This window comes from Rhinopithecus roxellana, chromosome 10, assembly GCF_007565055.1.
Source record: "Rhinopithecus roxellana isolate Shanxi Qingling chromosome 10, ASM756505v1, whole genome shotgun sequence".
Classification (NCBI taxonomy): Eukaryota; Metazoa; Chordata; class Mammalia; order Primates; family Cercopithecidae; genus Rhinopithecus; species Rhinopithecus roxellana.
This window is the reverse complement of record NC_044558.1, coordinates 87454355-87475526: the sequence shown is the minus strand read 5'-3', so window position 1 is coordinate 87475526 and position 21172 is coordinate 87454355. Positions and strand designations below refer to the sequence as shown.

Sequence of the window (21172 nt, the reverse complement as noted above, 5' to 3'; positions counted from 1 at the left end):
ATGCCAAGCTAATGTTTTTTGTATTTTTAGTAGAAAGGGGGTTTCACCATGTTGATCAGGCTGGTCTTGAACTCCTGGCCTCAAATGATCTACCTGCCTCGGCCTCCCAAAGTGCTGGGATTGATTACAGGTGTGAGCCACTGCACCTGGCAGCTAGAGACTTTTTTGTTTTATTTTATTTTTGGAGAAGGGAGTCTAGCTGTGTCGCTCATGCTTGAGTGTACTGGCACAATCTCGGCTCACTGCAGCCTCCGCCTCCCGGGTTCAAGCTATTTTCCTGCTTCAGTCTCTCAAATAGCTGGGATTACAGGCACCCACCACCACGCCTGGCTAACTTTTGTATTTTTAGTAGAGACAGGGTTTCACCATGTTGGCTAGGCTGGTCTCAAACTCCTGACCTCACATGATCCACCTGCCTCAGCCTCCCAAAGTGCTTGGATTACAGACGTGAGCTACTGTAACTGGCCTGATACTATTATTTAAAATAATATCTCCATACTGCAGTATCACAGTTCAAAGATGCTTCAATTTTTGATAGGCTAAATAGACATTTCCACTCCCATTTTAATGTATAGTTTTTCTGTATCCTTTTCTGGATACATGCAAAGATTGTAATATAAAAAATGATCAGGGTTTAATATATCAAACCAAACAAAAAATGTCATATTCCCAAATTATCCATACTGGTTTCACCTTGTAGACTGTCCATAAATGGAGAACCAGTTAAATAAATAAATATGATATGACCATATAATGAAATAACCACTTAAGGAATGAGGTAATCTATGTGCAATGTAATATGAAAGGATGTTAAAAACGTTTTTGTCATAAACAAGCTATAAAGTAGAATTCAATTTTTGCAAAATAGTAATAATGTGAGTATATGTGTAGAAAAAATCATAAAAGAATTTATACCAGAATATATATCAATGATAATCCCTGGAGCAGTGCTATCTGATAGAACTTTCTTTTTTTTTTTTTTTTTTTTTTTGAGACGGAGTCTCGCTCTGTCGCCCAGGCTGGAGTGCAGTGGCCGGATCTCAGCTCACTGCAAGCTCCGCCTCCCGGGCTCACGCCATTCTCCTGCCTCAGCCTCCCGAGTAGCTGGGACTACAGGCGCCCGCCACCTCGCCCGGCTAGTTTTTTTTGTAGTTTTTAGTAGAGACAGGGTTTCACCGTGTTAGCCAGGATGGTCTTGATCTCCTGACCTCGTGATCCGCCCGTCTCGGCCTCCCAAAGTGCTGGGATTACAGGCTTGAGCCACCGCGCCCGGCCGATAGAACTTTCTATGATGATGGAACAGTTCTGTTTCTAGATTGTCCAACAGAGTAACATGTGAAATGTGGCCAGCGTGACTGAGAAAATAAATTTAAAATTTTATTTAATTTTAATTAACTTAAATTTGAATAATGTGCCTACTTGCTACTGTATTGAACAGTATAGCAGAAAGTAAGATTAATCCTAAGGGGGACTCTCGTTTTCAGGATTACTTACATTTTATAATAAGACTATATTACATATAAACATATCTACATTTATGTATGTATATATATGTATTTTTTATCTATAGAGGTTGCCTTGTCTCACAATTATGTCTACTTGTCTTCTTCATACTCCAAATATAACTTCATTGAAAGTACACATGAAAACCATTAATAATTCAAGTAATAGTCTTTTCCTCTCAACTTACTCAAGATATACATACGTATGTATATACACACACACACACACACTTTTTTTTTTTTTTTTTTAAGATAGGATCTTGCTCTGTCATCTAGGCTGGAGTGCAGTGGTACAATCTCAGCTCACTGCAACCTCTGCCTCCCAGGCTCAAGCAATCCTCCCACCACAGCCTCTTGAGTAGCTGGGATTACAGGCACCCACCATCACGCCAGGCTAATTTTTATATATGTAGTAGAGACAGGGTTTCACCATATCGGCCAGGCTCAAACTCCTAGCCTCAAGTAATCTGCCCGTCTCAGCCTCCCAAAGTACTGGCATTATAGGCGTGAGCTACTGCTCCCAGCCTCAACTTATTTAAAATATTTAAAACTATTAGTTTTCTTAAAATTTTCATAAAAATAAATACAAGACATTAAAAGACTACCCCTGCATCAGTGCCATAACCCTAATGTAGGTAAGCTATTTTGCTTCTGTGATATTATTATCATTGTGGACCAATAAAGCTATCGCAGTGGTTCTGAAGTAAAAGATTGGAATTCATTCACTGATAAAGTCAGGTTAACAATTTTAGAGAAAAATTCATAATCATTTTCTTAAATACGACTAATTTAAAATGAACCTCCTCAGATATAACAATGATTTATGATTTTTAAAAACGGTTAATTCAAACAATAAACAATAATGTACTATGTAAAAATAATTTGACCACAGATTCTTATGGAATGTCAAAATGAAAAAAAAAACCCACAATAACATACTACAAGACATTTTTTTAAACAAGCATTAAAAGTACCTATTATATATTAATGAGTTATCCACTAGTCATAATTTTCAGATATGCAGAACTCCACAAAAGCATATTTTAGATATTTTATGGATTTAGAAAGTACAGACTGACTTTTGTTAAAAATAAAAATCTCTCACACTGTTCTGGCTTTTAAACTTTAACACCAAACTGTGCTTATACAGCAATCACAAATAAAAGCTGATGTAAATTCAGTATTACAATGAAGGTTAGAGGGACTATATCTGAAAAGTAGATATTTGAGGCATCAATATATATAGTGCAGCTTAAGGAGCCTGGGAAAGATTTAGGAAATATTGAGGCAATGAGAAATTTTACCTTGTGAGGTTTTAAAAAATAATTAACCATTACTAAAAAAAAAGAAAAGCCCATGAAATAAAATCAGATAGTATTATTTAATTGCTTATTAAGATTATTTATAATCAATGCTATATTTGGACCTAAAAACATGAAAAAATAACCACCCTAAAATGAAAATATATTTCTTACATTTATAGGATAATCACTGACTAGAACTTAACGTTTCCACTCACTTATACATCCTAATGTATAGGCAGAGACTTGAAATTTGAAAAACATTTCCATGTTGATTATTCTATAGATGTGAACTTTTTAGTGCAAATGTTGATTATGCTATAGATGTGAACTTTTTATACTGGCTAAAAGTCAAAACATGCTAGATTGAAACTTAAAAAACAAAAAAAATCAGTGTTTTAGTACAGAAAAAGGAAAGTATCAATGGGGTCTCAGCTTTCCACTGCATATAGTATTATGAATGACTACAGCCTCTATCATTTCAAGTTTTCTTCTTGAAACTGACAGTCATGGTCTCAGTAACTATTCCAATAGTCTCAATGGTCTCAGTAACTATTACCAAGGTCATTGATGCAAGAAATACTTATTAAGAACTTACTATTATGTGTTGATATTTTTAAACATTTTATAGCTATACCTTTTGCTATTTTATACACAAATATAAAAAATTATGTTAATTTAGGAGGCAGGTCAGGCGTGGTGGCTCACTCCCGTAATCCCAGCACTTTGGGAGGCCAAGGTGGGTGGATCACCTGAGGTCAGGAGTTCGAGACCAGTCTGGCCAACATGGTGAAAGCCTGTCTCTACTAAAAATACAAAAATCAGCAGGGCGTGGTAGCACACGTCTGTAATCCCAGCTACTTGGGAGGCTGAGGCAGGAGAATTGCTTGTACCCAGGAGGGAGAGGTTGCCGTGAGCCAAGTTTGCACCACTGTACTCCAGCCTCGGTGACAGAGTGAGACTTTGTCTAAGAAAAAAAAAAAAAAAAGGAGGCTGAGGCAGGAGGATCATTTGAGCCCAGGAGTTTGGAACCAGCCTGGGCAACACAGCAAAACCGTCTCTACAAAAAAATTAAAACCAAAATTAGCTGGGTGTGGTGGCACACGTTTGTAGTCCTAGCTACCTCCTCAGAAGGCAGAGGCAGTAGGATTGCTTGAGCCCAAGGGTTCAAGGTAATAGTGAGCTATGATCACACCACTGCACTCCAGCCTGGGTGACAGAGTAAGAGACCCTGTCTCTAAATAAATGAATAAATAAAAATTTAAAAAGTGAAAAAGCTTTTCTTTTTGCCCTATTTTTTGATCCCCAACTAAAAGGTAATTATATCTAGAAAGACAGAACTAAACTATTTGCTTTAGGTGGGTTACGGCATAATATACTGAGTTCAAAAAAGGTGATCTAGAAACCTACAAACTTTAGAGTTGTGTTTAGGTGAATACAAAAATGAATATGCTCAGTCCTTTTTTGGTTTGTTTTCCTTTAGTACAGTTTCTTACTATTTCATGTGTTAATGCTGCTAATTTATTTTTTATTTTTTTAATTTTTTTTTAGAGATGGGTTCCCACTATGTTGCCCGGGCTGGTCTCAAACTCCTGGGCTAAAGTGATTCTCCCATCTCGGCCTCCCAAAGTGCTGGGATTACATGCGTGAGCCACAACGCCCAGCCAATGATGCAAATTCAAAATTACTTATGTAAATCCAAACACACAGAAATATTTCATCAAGTTAATAATTTATATTTTCTCTGAACATAACATATACTCTCAGCTGATTGATTTTACAAGAGCTGTTCCAGTTTACAATTCACACTAAGTTTATTACCTGGCAGCATTTAGTGTAAAAGCTGTGACCTACGGAGGCTAACAGAATTACAGTGTTTAGGTATAAAAATACAAGCAGCCAGACTCTCGTGTTTATGGCCAGCATGACTATGACTTATGAAAAGCACTAATTAGCAGTACCAAGTTCTCAGAGTTCTTCATCATTCATTCATTCAACAAATACTTACTAGCTGCCCACAATTTATCAGGAATTGGGTTAAGTGCTAGGGCTAAGATAGTGAGTTAATATGCCCAGTACCTATCTCTCCTCTAGGAGGATAGACAGTAACAAAAATAAAATGATAAAAGACAAAATGTAAAACTGCATTTGTGATATGTGCCACAAAGAAGGGTATGTGTTACTTTGAGAACCAACAATGGTGGATGTGACTTAGGGAGGTCAGGAAAGCCTTCCCTGAAGAAATGAGGTTTAGGCTGAGAGCTAAATGATGAACAGGAGTTAAGAAGGTGAAAATAGAAGGGAGAAATTGTTCGAGAGAGAACAGTTTATGCAAGATTCCAGGAAGGATGATCAGAAGAAAGCAATCAGAGCTATAGCAATGAGAATGAGAGAGAAGATAGTTCAGGTAGAGATAGGGTCTATGAAGGACCTTGTGGGCTGGCTATAGTAGGGATTTTGATCTTGGCCTAAGAGCGAGGGAGAGCCCCTAAAGGCTTTATAGGGAAAGGGGATGTGGTCAGATTTACATTTTTTTTTTCAAGCCATTGAGGTATGCACAACAGACTAAAGAGACACCAAAGCAGGCAACCATAGTTGTCCAAATAAGAGATAACAGAGTTCGGCTGGGCGCGGTGGCTCACGCCTGTAATCCCAGCACTTTGGGAGGCCGAGACGGGCGGATCACAAGGTCAGGAGATGGAGACCATCCTGGCAAACACGGTGAAACCCCGTTTCTACTAAAAATACAAAAAAATTAGCCAGGCGTGGTGGTGGGCGCCTGTAGTCCCAGCTTTTCCCGAGGCTGAGGCAGGAGAATGGCGTGAACCCGGGAGGCGGAGCTTGCAGTGAGCTGAGATCCCGTCACTGCACTCCAGCCTGGGAGACAGAGCGAGACTCTGTCTCAAAAAAAAAAAAAAAAAAAAAAAAAAGATAACAGAGTTCTTCCTGTTTGTAATGGTAAAAGTAACAAAAGGAAAAATCTATTAGCAGGGAGTAAGAAGCAACATATATAAATATTACTTTGGCCAACAGGAAAATCCATTTTTAGGATACTGCCGATGTGACCACTACAGATAAAACGTTAAAGCTTTTTGTAAGTTTTATAGTACAGTGTCAGTTAATTCCCTTTTAATCTGTTTTTTAGTGCTTTATGGGTATACATAGGCCTGTACCTTTCACATTTATATACGGGCCCTATACAGTTAATGATTACGTTTATCAATGCCACCCTGGTACCTGTATCATTTCTCTAGTCTATCATTAGCAACAAATAATATATATTTAGTGCCCACTGTAAATGGGATCATGCCAGCCTTTAGAGTTGTAAAGAAACATTAGAAATAGTCCTCATCTTCAAAAAAGCACATATTCTAGCTAAATAGACAGGGCTTAGCCCAAAAAGCAAATAAATCACTAGGTCTTCTGCAGCCTACTACAAGGTAGGTTTCATTTTGCCACTATTATAAATGGCTTTTAGTAAGTTTCAAAGCATGTGTGGTTTATTGTAGTCATTCTGAAGTATTAGCACTTTAAGAAGGGTTTGGCTGCTTTTTAAATGAGAAGAGTCGAATAGAGACTGACTTTTGCCAGGAGAGATTCTGAGAAGATGAATTAGATTTAAAGTAATAGAAGAAAAGAAAGCAAAGATGACTGAAGAATACATCTGTAAGCAAAACAAACAGGTCACAAATGAATATATACAGAATGTTTACATTTTTAAAAAGTTCCAAAGCTAAGCAAAACCAATTCACATTGTTTAGGAGTACAGAGTAAGTGGGTTATAAATATAAAGAAAAGTAAGAAAATAATCACCATAAAAATCAGAATAGTGGATACTCCTAAGGGGAGGGAGAGGGTTCTGACTGAAGAGGACATAAAGAGGGGCTTTTGGGATGCTGGCAGTATTCTATTTCTTGACCTGGGTGGTGTTTTTACATAGAGATTTACCTTTAAATTCTTTCTTAAGCTATATATTAAAATATATATGTATATTGTGTATACTTCTTTATGTATACTTATGATACAAACGCTTTGTAACAAGAGGGTCTGTGACTAAAGAAGACAGAACTTTGGGCCTTAAATGCTATCCTGACTACACACTAACATGGGAGTGTTAACTAGGAAATTAGCACCCTTTCCAGCCAAAACAATCTTTTATCGTATTTAATGACAAAATATACTTCAGTGGGAGCCAAGTTATTGATGGCAGTGAGGGAAGCAGAAGTAATGGTAGGGCTGAGCATAGACACAACGGTTAAGAAACAGTTTAGAGAAAATCCAGGATGAAGATTTGGCTAGAAGCAAAAGGACAAAGTAAAGATGCAATTCATAAAATCTCATTTGGAAGGACAACTAAAGATAAGCCCTATCCAGATGGCAGAACATAAAGGACGACTTAAAAGGAAGAGGCAATACTGTTTGATTACAAAGAAATTATTTGATTACAAGTTTGGAGAAGTAGGCAATAATTAGTACTTAACTTATTATTTGTTTTAATGGACTATTATGCTTAAGGAAGTATCTGTTACTTTAATAAAGCAACTAAGGTTATCAAGATTAAATTAAATAACTATATATTCTGGCCGGGCACGGTGGCTCATGCCTGTAATCCCAGCACTTTGGGGAGGCTGAGGCGGGTGGATCACCTGAGGTCGGGAATTCCAGACCAGCCTGACCAACATGGTAAAACCCCCTCTCTACAAAAATACAAAAATTAGCTTGGCATGATGGCGGGTGCCTGTAATCCCAGCTACTCAGGAGGCTGAGGTTGGAGAATTACTTGAACTTGGGAGGTGGAGGTTGTAGTGAGCCGAGATTGCGCCACCACATTCCAGCCTGGGCGACAGAGCAAGACTCCTTAAAAAGCAAGACTGTCTTAAAAACAACAACAACAGCAAAAAACAGGGCCCGGCGCAATGGCTCACACCTGTAATCCCACCACTTTGGGAGGCCGAGGTGGGCAGATCACGAGGTCAGGAGTTCAAGACCAGCCTGGCCAACATGGTGAAACCTGGTCTCTACTAAAAATACAAAAATAAGCTGGGCATGGTGGTACATGCCTGTAATCCCAGCTACTCGGAAGGCTGAGGCAGGAGAATTGTTTGAACCGGGATCCAGGAGGTGGAGGTTGCAGTGAGCCGAGATCGTGCCACTGTACTCCAGCCTGGGCTACAGAGCGAGACTCTTGTCTCAAACAAACAAACAATTATATTTTATGTAATGAATTTCAGGTGAATAAGCTGTGTTAAAATTTTGGCTATTTGTTTTTCTCATCAGAAGACAGTCACATTCTTGTAACTAAAACTGATTCCAGGGGGACAGCCTTGTACCCCTTAACCGAAAATACTGACTTGACATGATTGCCACTAAAAATCATAGTTAGTTCCTTTCTCTGAATAGTTGTCTGTTCACCTGTTTATCTGTCTATCCATCTATCCATCCATCCATCCATCCATCCACCCAGCCACCCAGTATTTATCAAATTCCTACTACTGTTTTTAGGTAGTAAGCATATACTAGTTCTTGAGAATATAACGATGAACAAGATAGACATAACCCCTGTCCTCATGACACTTGTCATTTAGGGAAAAAGACATATATAAAGCAAAAAATCATATATGTAATTGTTTTATTACAACTGTGATAAATGCAACAAAATATAAGCACAAAATGTTATGAAATCATAACGTATTGATTTAGGGGTGGAGGCTTGAAGAGTAAAGGGTATCTTGCAAAAGTAACACTTAAGGTAAAACTTGTAGGATGAACTGACAGGGATGGGGATGTAATGTGCAGAGTTTCCTAGGTGGGGGGAATAGCATATACAAGGCTCTGAGGCAGGAAAGAACTTAGCATACAGTGGAAATGCACAAAACTCAACTTCAAGCTCTTAACATTTTTTTTTTTTTTTTTTTTTGAGACATAGTCTCACTCTGTTGCCTAGGCTGGAGTGCAATGGCACTATCTCGGCTCACTGCAAGCTCCACCTCCCGGGTTCATGCCATTCTCCTGCCTCAGCCTCCTGAGTAACTGGGACTACAGGCGCCCGCCACCACGCCTGGCTAATTTTTTTTTTTTTTTTTGTATTTTTAGTGGAGATGGGGTTTCACTGTGTTAGCCAGGATGGTCTTGATCTCCTGACCTCATGATCTGCCCACCTCGGTCTTCCAAAGTGGTGGGATTACAGGCATGAGCCACCACGCCTGACCAAAGCTCTTAACTTTCTTATACTACTTTAATAGGTGAGTCAGTTGATATAAATACCACTGAATTGAATAAAGCCTAGGATTCTGGAACTGGCTTTTCAGCAATGACTATTTGCTTCTACTGTAGATATCATTTAATTTATAGAAAAATCACTGAAACCAAGCTTATTTTACGAGCAATAGCTATGTATACAGAACATGTTGAGTTCAAAATTTATTTTATTTTAGTTTTTTGTAGAGACGGGGTCTTGCTATGTTGCCTAGGCTGGTCTTGAACTCCTGACCTCAAGCGATCCTCCCACCTTGGTCTTGCAAAGTGCTAGGATTACAGGTGTGAGTCACCATGCCAGGCCTAGAGTCCAACCTTTCTTAATCTGATCTATCTAAACAACTCTTTTAAGTACTTACAAAATAAACTGCGCCAAAACTTCCATGTCCAATTTCATGCAAACCAATAAAAAGTTCCTCAGGATCATCTTTGTAGAATAGATCGGCAATCTCTGGGTCCTTCAGCACCCCTTTACGCATGATGGCCAGTAGAGCAGGCACTCTGCTTTTTGATATCACAGTTAGCTTTATTTCTCATTGACAATTTTTTTTGGGGGGGCGTAAATCTTCAGTACCTGTAGAAAAATAAGATTTGCCATTAAATTATTTCTAACACGTTTTACTTGATGGCAATACAAATACATGCAAATGTTAAAAAGCCTCTTGATCTCACAACTCAATAACAAAAGGACAAAAAAACCCAAATAAAGAATGGACAACGGCCAGGCACGGTGGCTCATGCCCGTAATCCCAGCACTTTGGGAGGCTGAGGCAGGCAGATCACCTGAGGTTGGGAGTTTGAGACCAGCCTGACCAACATGGAGAAACCCCATCTCTACTAAAAATACAAAAAATTAGCCGAGTGTGGTGGCGCATGCCTGTAATCCCAGCTACTTGGGAGGCTGAGGCAGGAGAATCACTTGAACCTGATTCAACCTGGGAGGCGGAGGTTGCGGTGAACCAAGATTGCGCCACTGCACTCAAGCCTGGGTAACAAGAGCGAAACTCTGTCACACACACACACAAAAAAAAGGACATAGGATTTGAATAGACATTTCTCCAAAAAGATACACAAATGACCATTAACATATGATAAGATCCTCAAACATCATTAGTTATTAGAGAAACGAAAATTAAAACCACAGTGAGATACCATTGCATACTCACTAGGATAGTGATAGTCAAAAAGTAAGATAAGTATTCATGAAAATGCTGAGAAGTAGAACCCTCCAACACTACTGGTGGCTGTGCCATTTTAGAAACAGCCCTGCAGTTCATAACAAACTTAAATATCGAGTTACCATTTGACCCAGTTTCCACACCTGAGAGAAATGAAAACATATGTTCACACAAAAACTTGTGCACAAATGTTCATAGCACCATTATTCATAATAACCAGAAGGTGGAAAAAGCCCAAATGTCCATTAACTGGTGGAAGAATAAACAAAATGTGGTATATCCATATAATGGAATATTATTCAGCAATAAAAAGGAATGAAGTATTGGTACAGGCTGCAACATGAATGAATCTTGTAAAAATTATGCCAAATGAAAGTAGCAGTCACAAAAGACCACATATTGTATGATTCCATACACATACACACACACACACATATAATTTCCAGAATAGGCAAATCTATAAAGACAGAAAGTAGATTATTGGTTACTTAGAGATGGGGGGTTTGGAGGGTGATAACTAAAAGGTACAGGCTTTCTTTTCAGGGTGATGAAAATGTCCTAAAATTGACTGTGGTGATGACTGCATAACTGTGACTATACTAAAACTCATTCAATTATACATTTTAAGTGAGTGAAGGGTATAGAATGTAAATTATATTATAGAGATATTACTAAAATTCATTTTGGTGTAATTAATGTCGAAATAATAATGGTTGGTATTTATTACTTGATACTATGTGCCAGACAGCACTAAATCCTTACATATATTATCTCCTTTAATCCCTACAATAGCTTCATAATATAATGACTTTATTATCTTAATTTTATAGAACCAGCTAAGACTTTCATGGGCTAAACTACTTCCACATGGTCAGAAAGCCAGTATTTGTCAGGACCGCAATTAAAACTCAGATCTAACAGCAAAGCCCATGCTCTTGATTGACATGTGGTATATTCATATAGAAATACAGGCAATTAAACAATTCTTTACTGACTACTAGAAGAAATTACTATCACTTGTAGGCTAGGCTAAATGCCCATGTAAAGAGGCAAGCTATTCTGCTGCTACATAAAACATTCTGAAATCAAAGTTTCTATTAATAAAAGGGTATCATTTTGACATGTTCATATTGATCTGCCAATAGTTACATACATTTATTTGACATAGATTTTTTATTTTTTGAAAAATATAGAAATGTTAAAAATCATCTATATTTTTCATTTTAAATAACCTCTGCCCTCATACCCAGATAATCATTTATTTACGCCAACATTTCAACTTATCACAGGATAGTCTGTATTTCTTCCTTGACCAGCTAGATAACCAAGATAGAAATTTGGCTTTGGTCAATAAAACTATTTTTCAAAACATGGGCCAGTGGGTCTCATGCTAGGAGAAGAGGAAAAAGAAAGTAATTAATTAAAGAAGTAAAACTGATAGTAATAAGAGGTATTTTTTTCTTGAGACACAGCAGCCATAGGTGACAACATACATTACTTCATAGAGTTAGTCTAGTCATTTCACTAGTATACATAGATCATCAACCTAAGGATCTACCCCTTTCCCCAACTCATTCTTTCATTCAACAAATACTGTTGAATGTTCACTATCTGCCATACCCTGTACTGAGTTTTGGAGGTAGAAGGGGATGTGGTCCCTGTCCTTAAAGGGCTTAGGAGTCAAATGGACTTATAGACACTAAATTATAAGGACACAAATGGTAAAATGGTTGCAACTGATTGGATTATGAGGGGAAAGCAATTATTTTTTAATATAAGGATATTATAGGGTGACCCAGACTATTTTTGACTTAGACGTGAAAAAGCATGCCTTTTTAGGGAAAATAAAATTAGTTCCTTCAATATGAATTGTACAGGAGAGCTGGAAGGAGAACACATGAAGCTGGTGTTGAGCCAAGAAAAACTGCAAAAGGCCCTTTAAACCATATTAAGAAGTTTAGACTTTATCCTGAGGGAAAGGGGAACCACTGAAGGTTTATATGGGAAAAAGGATCCCTCCGCCAACAAAGCACCTGTCCTAGGCAGTCATCCTGCCAATCCATGGATGCCAATAATCAAGCATGAAGTTACTACATCAATACTACTGGGAAAGTAACTGAAATCCAGCTATTTGTCAATCAGGTGAAGGAAAGCACAAAATAAGAACTCAAAAATTGGCCGAGAGTGGCGGCTCACGCTTGTAATCCCAGCAATTTGGGAGGCCAAGGCAGGTACATCATGAGGTCATGAGGTCAAGAGATCAAGACCATCCTGGTCAACATGGTAAAACCCCATCTCTACTAAAAATATACAAAAATTAGCTGGGTGTGGTGGTGTTCCTGTGGCCCCAGCTACTAGGGAGGCTGAGGCAGGAGAATTGCTTGAATCCGGGAAGCGGAGGTTGTAGTGAGCCGAGATCGTGCCACTGTACTCAAGCCTGTTGAGGACAGAGCGAGATTCCATCTCAAAAAACAAAAAGTTCAAAAAGTGTTTTGATTTTATTGCTTATGTCTGAGAACAACAAAAAAAAGACACAATGGATTAAATCAAAGATACGCCTTTTTGGAGACTATGCATAAAACGCAAATTATGAGACTGTGTTTAAGAAAACCAAAAAGATCTATGAACTAAACTTATGATAATTAAAATATTTTCAATCACCAAAACACATTATAAACTTTAGAATATTTTGGCTTCCATGTGAATAAAGCTAAGTGCTATGGATTTGGGGGAAAACACGGATTACAGACTAAAATCATTTTATGAAGAAATAAATATTTAAATGTAAAAATGAGACCATAAAAACTTGTAGAATAAATTACACGTGAATATTTAATTACTTAGCAAGGTACCAGAGGCAAACCCATAAACTAAAAATCAATAAGCTTGACTATATATAATTAATAACTTCTTTATCTTAAACATGTAATGAAGGGAATTCTGCTTCTAGCCAAGATGGAGTAACAGGGGCTGGATTTATTACCTGCCACCGGGAACAATTAAAACACTGGACAAGGCCAGGCACGGTGGCTCATGTCTGTAATCCTAGCACTTTGGAAAGCCGAAGTGGGCAGGTGGCTTGAGCCCAGGAGTTCGAGACCAGCTGGGGCAACAATCTGCATCTCTATAAAAGATACAAAACCTTAGCAGCTGGCTATGGTGGTGTACGCCTGTAGTCCCAGCTACTCAGGATGCTGAGGTGGAGGGACCACCGGAGCCCGGAGGTCAAAGTTGCAGTGAGTCAAAATCATGCCACTGCACTCCAGCGCAGGCAACAGAATAAGACCCTATCTCAAAAAACAAACAAACAAAAAAACATTGGATAGAACATATAAATGATGGTATTTGAAGACAATGGATATCAGGCAAAGAAAGACAATGATCCCTGACAGAAGACAAGCAAATGATGTAAGCCATCAAATGTTTGAGCTTAAGGCCCCGGGAGAATTTCTAGGCCATGGTGCCAAGAGGGGAAATCCAGTTAGAGCCTGGTGAACTCCCTGAGTTGAGGAGACAAAGATGATAGTCTGGGTTGACCAAGGTGGGTAGAGTTGCCAAGTAGAAGAGAGCAGCACAGAAACGGGATATGGAGATTTGCATAGGGTTCCCCTCAAGTCTTCAGCTGAGCACTGATAAGTGTATGCATATGAGAAAGCTACCTTAGACCAGGGGAAAAAACGATCTGAAAGGAATAGAGACTGCAGTACCTACAGCTCAAAAAGGGCTGTGAATAGCACTCGTTCCCCCTAGCCAGGATAAAAAATCTCATAATTCACAGAGCATTCTGGAGGCTACTCACAAGAGTCTTGCCTTCATAGTAGGGACCCTAGACTAAATGCTGGTCTGTGATGCCTAACAAATTTTATTTTATCTGTTTTTTATTTGTGAGACAGGGTCTTGCTCTGTTGCCCAGGCTGGAGTGCAAGGGTACAATCACGGCTCATTGCAGCCTCAACCTCCTGGACTCAAGCGATCCTCCCGGCTCTGCCTCCCAAAGTGCTGGGATTACAGGCATGACCAACTGTGCCTGGCTCTAACAAATTTTGAAAGCAAGACCTAAAAGGATGAAATTATTTCCAAGTAACTTAACTGTGTTCCAGAACAAAGTCCAAGGATACTTAAAGGAATATAAAAATATCCAGTATCTAAAAAGGTAAAATTCATAATATCTAACACTCCACAAAAAATTACCAGGTATGCAGAAAAGCAGGCAAATATAATTCATAATGAGGAGAAAAATAATTGAAACCAAACCATAATTGATGTAGATGATATATGTTAAAATTAGTGGTCAAGGACATTAAAACATTTAATATAGTTGTATTCCATACAGTGAAAAGGTTGGGGAAAATATCAAACATGTAAAGCAGACACAGACAAAATATAAAGCAGAGACAGATTCAAAGTAAACCCTTATTTTATGCATATATATATGTATTCATTTTGAGATGGAGTCTCGTTCTGTCGCCCAGGCTGGAGTGCAGTGGTGCAATCTCAGCTCACTGCAACCTCTGCCGCCCAGGTTTAAGCAGTTCTCCTGCCTCAGTCTCCCAAGTAGCTGGAATTACAGGCATGCACCACCACATCCAGCTAATTTTTGTATTTTTAGTAGAGACAGGGTTTCACCATGTTGACCAGGCTGGTCTCAAACTTCTGACCTCAAGTTATCCACCCGCCTCGGCTTCCCAAAGTCCTGAGATTACAAGTGCGAGCCACCACACCTGACCCTCAAATTAGACCTTTAGAGGTGAAAGCTATAATGTCTGAGATTTAAAAATCCTCTGCATGGGAAGCATAGCAGAGGAGACTGCCAAAAAAGGGGCTACTGAACTTGAAGACACAACAACAGAAACTATCCAAAATAAAACAGAAAAAAGACTAACAACAACAACAACAACAAAAAACAAAAAACAAAAAACAAAAAAACCAAACCTGTGACAAAGAACAAAAAGAAACCAAAACAGTGAGCTGTGGAACATCTTCAAGTGGCCTACTGTATGTCTAAGTGGAGCCCCTGAAGGGGAGGAAAGATATCAGGACAAAAAAAATTATTTGAGGAAGTAATAGTGGAGAAAATTATGAATTTGATGAAAAGTATAAACCCACAGATCCAAGAAGGTCTCTGAACCTCAAGCACAAGAAATACGAAGAAAATTATATCAAGGTACATCATAATAAACTGCTCAAAACTTGTGATAAAGAGAAAATCATAAAAGTAACCAGAGAAAAAAGGCATGTTAAATATAGAATCAGGAAGGAGGCAAGGATGTTTACTAACAACACTTACATTCAACATTGTGCTGGGGCTGGGTGTGATGTCTCATGTCTGTAATCCTAATGCTTTGGGAGGCCAAGGCGGGAGGATGACTTGAGACCAGGAGTTTGAGACCAGCCTGACCAATATAGCAAGATCCTCTCTCTTTACAACACCAAACCAAACCAAACAAAAACATTGTGCCAGATGCCGTACAGGTGCAGTAAACAAAAAAGAAACAAAAAAGCATAAAGACTGAAAAGGAAGAAGTAAGACTTTTTACTGTCAAACAACATAATCATCTGTAAAAAAATTCAATGGGATCTACAAAAGCTACTAGAACTTATTAGTTTATTAAAAAGTACAGAAGATCAATGCATAAAATGATTACATTTCTTTTTTATTTTTTTTGCGACAGAGTCTCACTCTGCCCTCTGTCACCTGGGCTGGAGTGCAGTGGCACGATCTTGGCTTACTGGAACCTCTGCCTCCCGGGTTCTAGCAATTCTCGTGCCTCAGTCACCCAAGTAGCTAGGATTACAGGCATGCACCACCATGTCTGGCTAATTTTTATATTTTCAGTAGAGACGGGATTTTGCCACGTTGGCCAGGCTGGTCTCAAATTCCTGGCCTCAAGCGATCCACACACCTTGGCCTCCCAAAGTGCTGGGATGACAGGTGTGAGCCACTGTGCCTGGCCTGAAATGATTATGTCTCTGTGTATGAATAAATGAAAATCAAGGCCGGGCATGGTGGCTCATGTCTGTAATCCTACCACTTCGGGAGGCTAAGGCAGGTGGATCAAGAGGTCAGGAGTTCATGACCAGCTGGCCAAGATGGTGAAACCCCATCTCTATTAAAAGTACAAATAATTAGCCAGGCATGGTGGTGGGTGCCTGTAGTCCCAGCTACTTGGGAGGCTGAGGCAGAGAACTGCTTGAACCTGGGAGGTGGAGGTTGCAGTGAGCTGAGATCGTGCCACTGCACTCCAGCTGGGGCGACAGGGCGAGACTCCATCTCAAAAAAAAGGAAAAAGAAAATCAAATTTAAATATCATAGTAGCATAAAAAATGTGAAATAGGGCCGGGTGCAGTGGCTCACGCCTATAATCCCAGCACTTTGGGAGGCTGAGGTGGGTGGATCATTTGAGGTCGGGAGTTCGAGACCAGCCTGGCCAACGTGGGGAAACCCTGTCTCCACTAAAAATACAAAAATTAGCCAGGTGTGGTGTCACATGCCTGTAATCCCAGTTACTTGGGAGGCTGAGGCAGCAGAATCGCTTGAAACTGGGAGGCAGAAGTTGTAGTGAGCTGAGATCGTGTCACTGCACTCCAGCCTGGGTGACAGAGCAAAACTCCATCTCGAAAAGAAAAAAAAAAGGAAAATACTTAGGGATAAATCCAACAAATGATATATAAGACCTGTACACTGAAAATGACAAAATAATAATGACATAAAGACATAATGAAGGGATATACAGTGTTTATAAATCAGAAGACTCTAACATTTTTCTTTAGAAATAGAAGTTGAGAAGTTTAATCTAAAATTCATATGAGAATTCAAAGGACCCAGAATAACCAAAGCAACTTTGAAAAAGGAGGAGGACAAAGTTGGAGAGCTAGCATAAAATAATCTCAAACTTTATTATAAAGTTACAGTTATCAAGACTGTGCATTACTGGCACAGAGATAGACAAATGGCAATCCGATGAAGAAATAATTGTCTTCAATGAATGGTACTGGAAAAATTGCATGCAAATATGCAAGAAAACAGATATATTTGGTCCATACTAACAACCTGTATAAAAACTGACTCCAAATAGATTATAGAATTAAATGCAAATCTACAATAATAAAACTTTTAGAAGAAGGTACAGGAGAAAATATTTGTGACCCCGGATTAGATAAAAATTTCTTAGTTAATAACCCAAAGCACAATCCATCAAAGGAAAAATTCATAAATTAACAATGTCTGCTTTTTGAAAGATACTTGAGAAAATCAAAAGACAAGCAACATATTGGGAGAAAATCTTTGCAAATTATGTCTCATAATGGGACCCCTGGATCCAGAAAACATAAAGAATTGTCAAAACTTAATAATAAGAAAATAAGAAAACCCAAATTTTTTAATGGACAAAAGATTTGAACACAAGCACTTTACCAAGTGAGATGGATGGATGGCAAAAGAAAGATGCATACTATCACTACTCATTAGGGAGATGCAAATTAAAACCCATGTGAGGTGGGCAGATCACCTGAGGTCTGGAGTTCAAGACCAGCCTGGCCAACATGGTGAAACCTCATCTCTACCACAATACATAAATTAGTCGTGTGTGGTGGTCAGCGCCTGTAATCCCAGCTACTTGGGAGGTTAAGGTAGGAGAATCACTTGAACCCGGGAGGTGGAGGTTGCAGTGAGCCAAGATTGCACCATTGCACTCCAGTCTGGGCAACAAGAGTGAAACTCTGTCTCAAAACTCAGTCTTTTTAATGTTAGCCATTAACATATGGAGTGACTGTAACTTTCATACACTGCTGGTGGGAATGTAAAATGGTAAAACACTTTGGAAAACATTGGGGAGTTTCTTAAAAAGTTAAACATACACCTATCATATGATGTAGCCATTATACTCAAGTATTTACCCAAGAAAAATGAAAGCATACATCAATACAAAGCCCTGTATGCAAATGTTCACAGTAGCTTTAATAGCCAAAATTGGAAACAACCCAAATGTACCTCAACAAATAAATGGATAATCTGTGATGAATACAACGGACTGTAACTCAGCAATAAAATAAACTATAGATATACACTACAATATGAATGAATCTCAAATAATTATGCCGTGTAAAACAAGTCAGACAAAAATAGTACATACTTTATGATTTCATTTATATGGAATTCTAGAAACTGCAAACTAATTTAAAGAGATAGAAATCACATCAAATGTTACCTGGGGGATGCGGGTGGCAATGGCAGGTAAAAAGGAGTAGGTAGGAGGGGTTAAAAAGGGGCATGATGAGGCTTTTTGAGAGTGATAGTGGATATGTTTATTTCCACTATGTTGGTGGTTTCATAGATATATACCTGTCAAAACAAATTATGCTCTTTAAATATGTTCACATTATTGTTGTAGAAAGATGTAATGTACCAAATTGAAATGAGTCTTGGTGTGGTAGATCATGCTTGTAATCCCAGCACTTGGGAGGCAGAAGCAGGAGGATCATTTGAGGTCAGGAGTTCCAGGCCAGCCTTGCCAACATTGTAAAACCCTGTCTCTACTAAAAACACAAAAATCAGCTGGGTGTGGTGGCACACGCCTATAATCCCAGCTACTTGGGAGCCTAAAGTGGGAGAATTCCTTTAACCCGGGAGGCAGAAGTTGCAGTGAGCCATCATCGTGCCACTTCACTCTGGACTGGGAAACAGAGCGAGACTCCATCTCAAAGGAAAAAAAAAAAAAAAAAAAGAAATTAAAAGAAGTAGAGAAAATTTTTGCAAAATATTTGCCAGTTAAAAGCTATTCAGGGCCAGGCACGGTGGCTCACATCTGTAATCCCAGCACTTTGGGAGCTGAGGAGGGCAGATCACGGGGTCAGGAGTTCGAGACCAGCCTGGCCAACATGGTGAAACCTCGTCTCTACTAAAAATACAAAAATTAGCCGGGCATGGTGGCGCTCACCTGTAATCCTAGCCACTCAGGAGGCTGAGGCAGGAGAATTGCTTGAACCCAGGTGGTGGAGGTTGTAGTGAGCTGAGGTCGCGCCACCACTCCACTCCACTCCAGCCTGGACAGAATGAAACACCGTCTCAGGAAGAAAAAAAAAAAAGGTATTCTGAATATCAGAAGGGTAAACACACACACACATACACTTACCTACAAACTCAAAAGAGATAGGTAGGAAATTAAAAAAAAAAACAGTAGTGTCCATTTAAAATATGAAACATGTAACTTCACTAATGATCAAATAAGTAAAAACGGAAATAATATGACACCTCATTTCACCAACCAAATTGGCAAAATAAGAGGAAAAAAGATACTTTTTTTTTGGTAAGGGTATAAGGAAATAGTTTTTTATACATTGCTTGAAGAACAGGATGGGTATGCCCTTTGACCTAGTAATACACTTTTGGGAATTCATACAAGGCAGTTTCTTGTTTGTTTGTTTTGTTTTAGCAAAAGAGGCGAGGCATAATTAGGGAAAGCACAGAGGGAATACGACAGTGCATATGGGAAACGTGACTTCTTTGACCCATAAGTTTGGGTTTCTTTGTAGCTTGTGTTTTATCTGAAATTAGGTGTTGAAATTTTGGGTAATTTTTTATTTCCTTCTTTTTGTTTCTATGTATTTTCTAAAACATTTTTTTCAAAGTCTGTTACTTCTGTAATTAGAAGAAAAGTGATACAAAACCTTTTAGGTAATTTCAAATCTAACTATAAAGTACTGCAAAAAAAAAAAAAAAAAATCGCAATATATATATTTCCAGAAAATAATTTGACAATAGGAATCAAGAAAGTTTAAGTAAGCTCATTTCTTTTAACCAAATAATTCTCCATATTGTAAACTATAACTGAGAAGAAAAAAAATTGTAGGAAATAAATAGAAGCTCAAAGATTATTATTTTTATTTTATTTTATTTATTTTTTTTGAGACGGAGTTTCGCTCTTGTTGCCCAGGCTGGAGTGTAATGCATGATCTCAGGTCACCACAACCTCCACCTCCTGGGTTCAAGAGATTCTCCTGCCTCAGCCTCCCCAGTAGCTGGGACTACAGACATGCGCCACCATGCCCGGCTAATCTTTTTTTTTTTTTGCATTTTTAGTAGAGACGGGCCTTCTCCATTTTGATCAGGCTGGTCTCAAACTCCTGACCTCAGGTGATCCACCCGCCTTGGCCTCCCAAAGTGCTGGGATTACAGGCGTGAGCCACCGTGCCTGGCCAAAGATTTTTATAAAAGAATATTTTATCCCAATTTTATTAATATTTTTACTTTCCCTTTTATTTTTCTTTCAAAGATAAAAATTCATCCAAAAACCCAGAAAATATTATTTTTTTCCATTTCTTAGGAGAAAGCTAAGTTGTATGGACAATACCTTTTTGTGTGTGGCACAAAATATTCCATATTGCTCAGATTCATTTTAGCAGCAATCTTCCTTTTTCTCTTTTATAACTTCAGTCCTTTGTATTTATGATGCAACCTATGGAAAAAGAAGAACAAAATACATAATTACCAGCAAAATTAAAGAATCAATAATTGCTCATGTGGTATTTTTACATATTTACAAATGTAATATTACAAAGTTAAAATTTTATCTTCATCTGTTAGTGGATGGCAAATTTAAAAGGTAAGATGCTCAAAACAAAGACGCAAACTACTCTTCCACAGGCAGTATCTGGGAAACAAATGTGTTGTTAGATTTAAGAATCTATACTGAGGCTTCCACTGGTTTGTTTGTGTCCAGGGTAACCTAATAGAGGCTACCAGTAGACAGCACTAATCTGATAGCATGCGGTAATGCTACCGATTCTCTGTCAGTAAGGCTTCTATTTTGAATTGCTTTTCCAATAGACATGATGATTAGCATTGATTACTCTACCTTTCCTTTCCTAGGCTCTCCTATAACCAATCTTCCACATTTTCCGGGTGATGATGATGATTATTTTTTTTTTGAGACGGAGT

At 38.5% G+C, this 21172-nt stretch overlaps 1 protein-coding gene across 7 annotated transcripts in view; it reads right to left on the bottom strand.

The window, feature by feature from the left end:
* TAOK3 (TAO kinase 3) overlaps window positions 1-21172 on the bottom strand; it is a 235342-nt gene that overhangs the window by 101581 nt on the left and 112589 nt on the right. For 6 of the 7 annotated variants that reach the window (XM_010368266.1, XM_030939977.1, XM_030939973.1 and 3 more), the window contains exons 2-3: window positions 20586-20690; window positions 9418-9632 (exon numbers count right to left, since the gene is read on the bottom strand). In XM_010368266.1, the coding sequence (XP_010366568.1) occupies window positions 9418-9537 (120 nt within the window). In that variant the 5' untranslated portion in view covers window positions 9538-9632; window positions 20586-20690. Of the gene's footprint in view, window positions 1-9417; window positions 9633-15523; window positions 15648-20585; window positions 20691-21172 lie in introns of those variants that run through there. The other variant, XM_030939976.1, reaches the window with a different exon arrangement.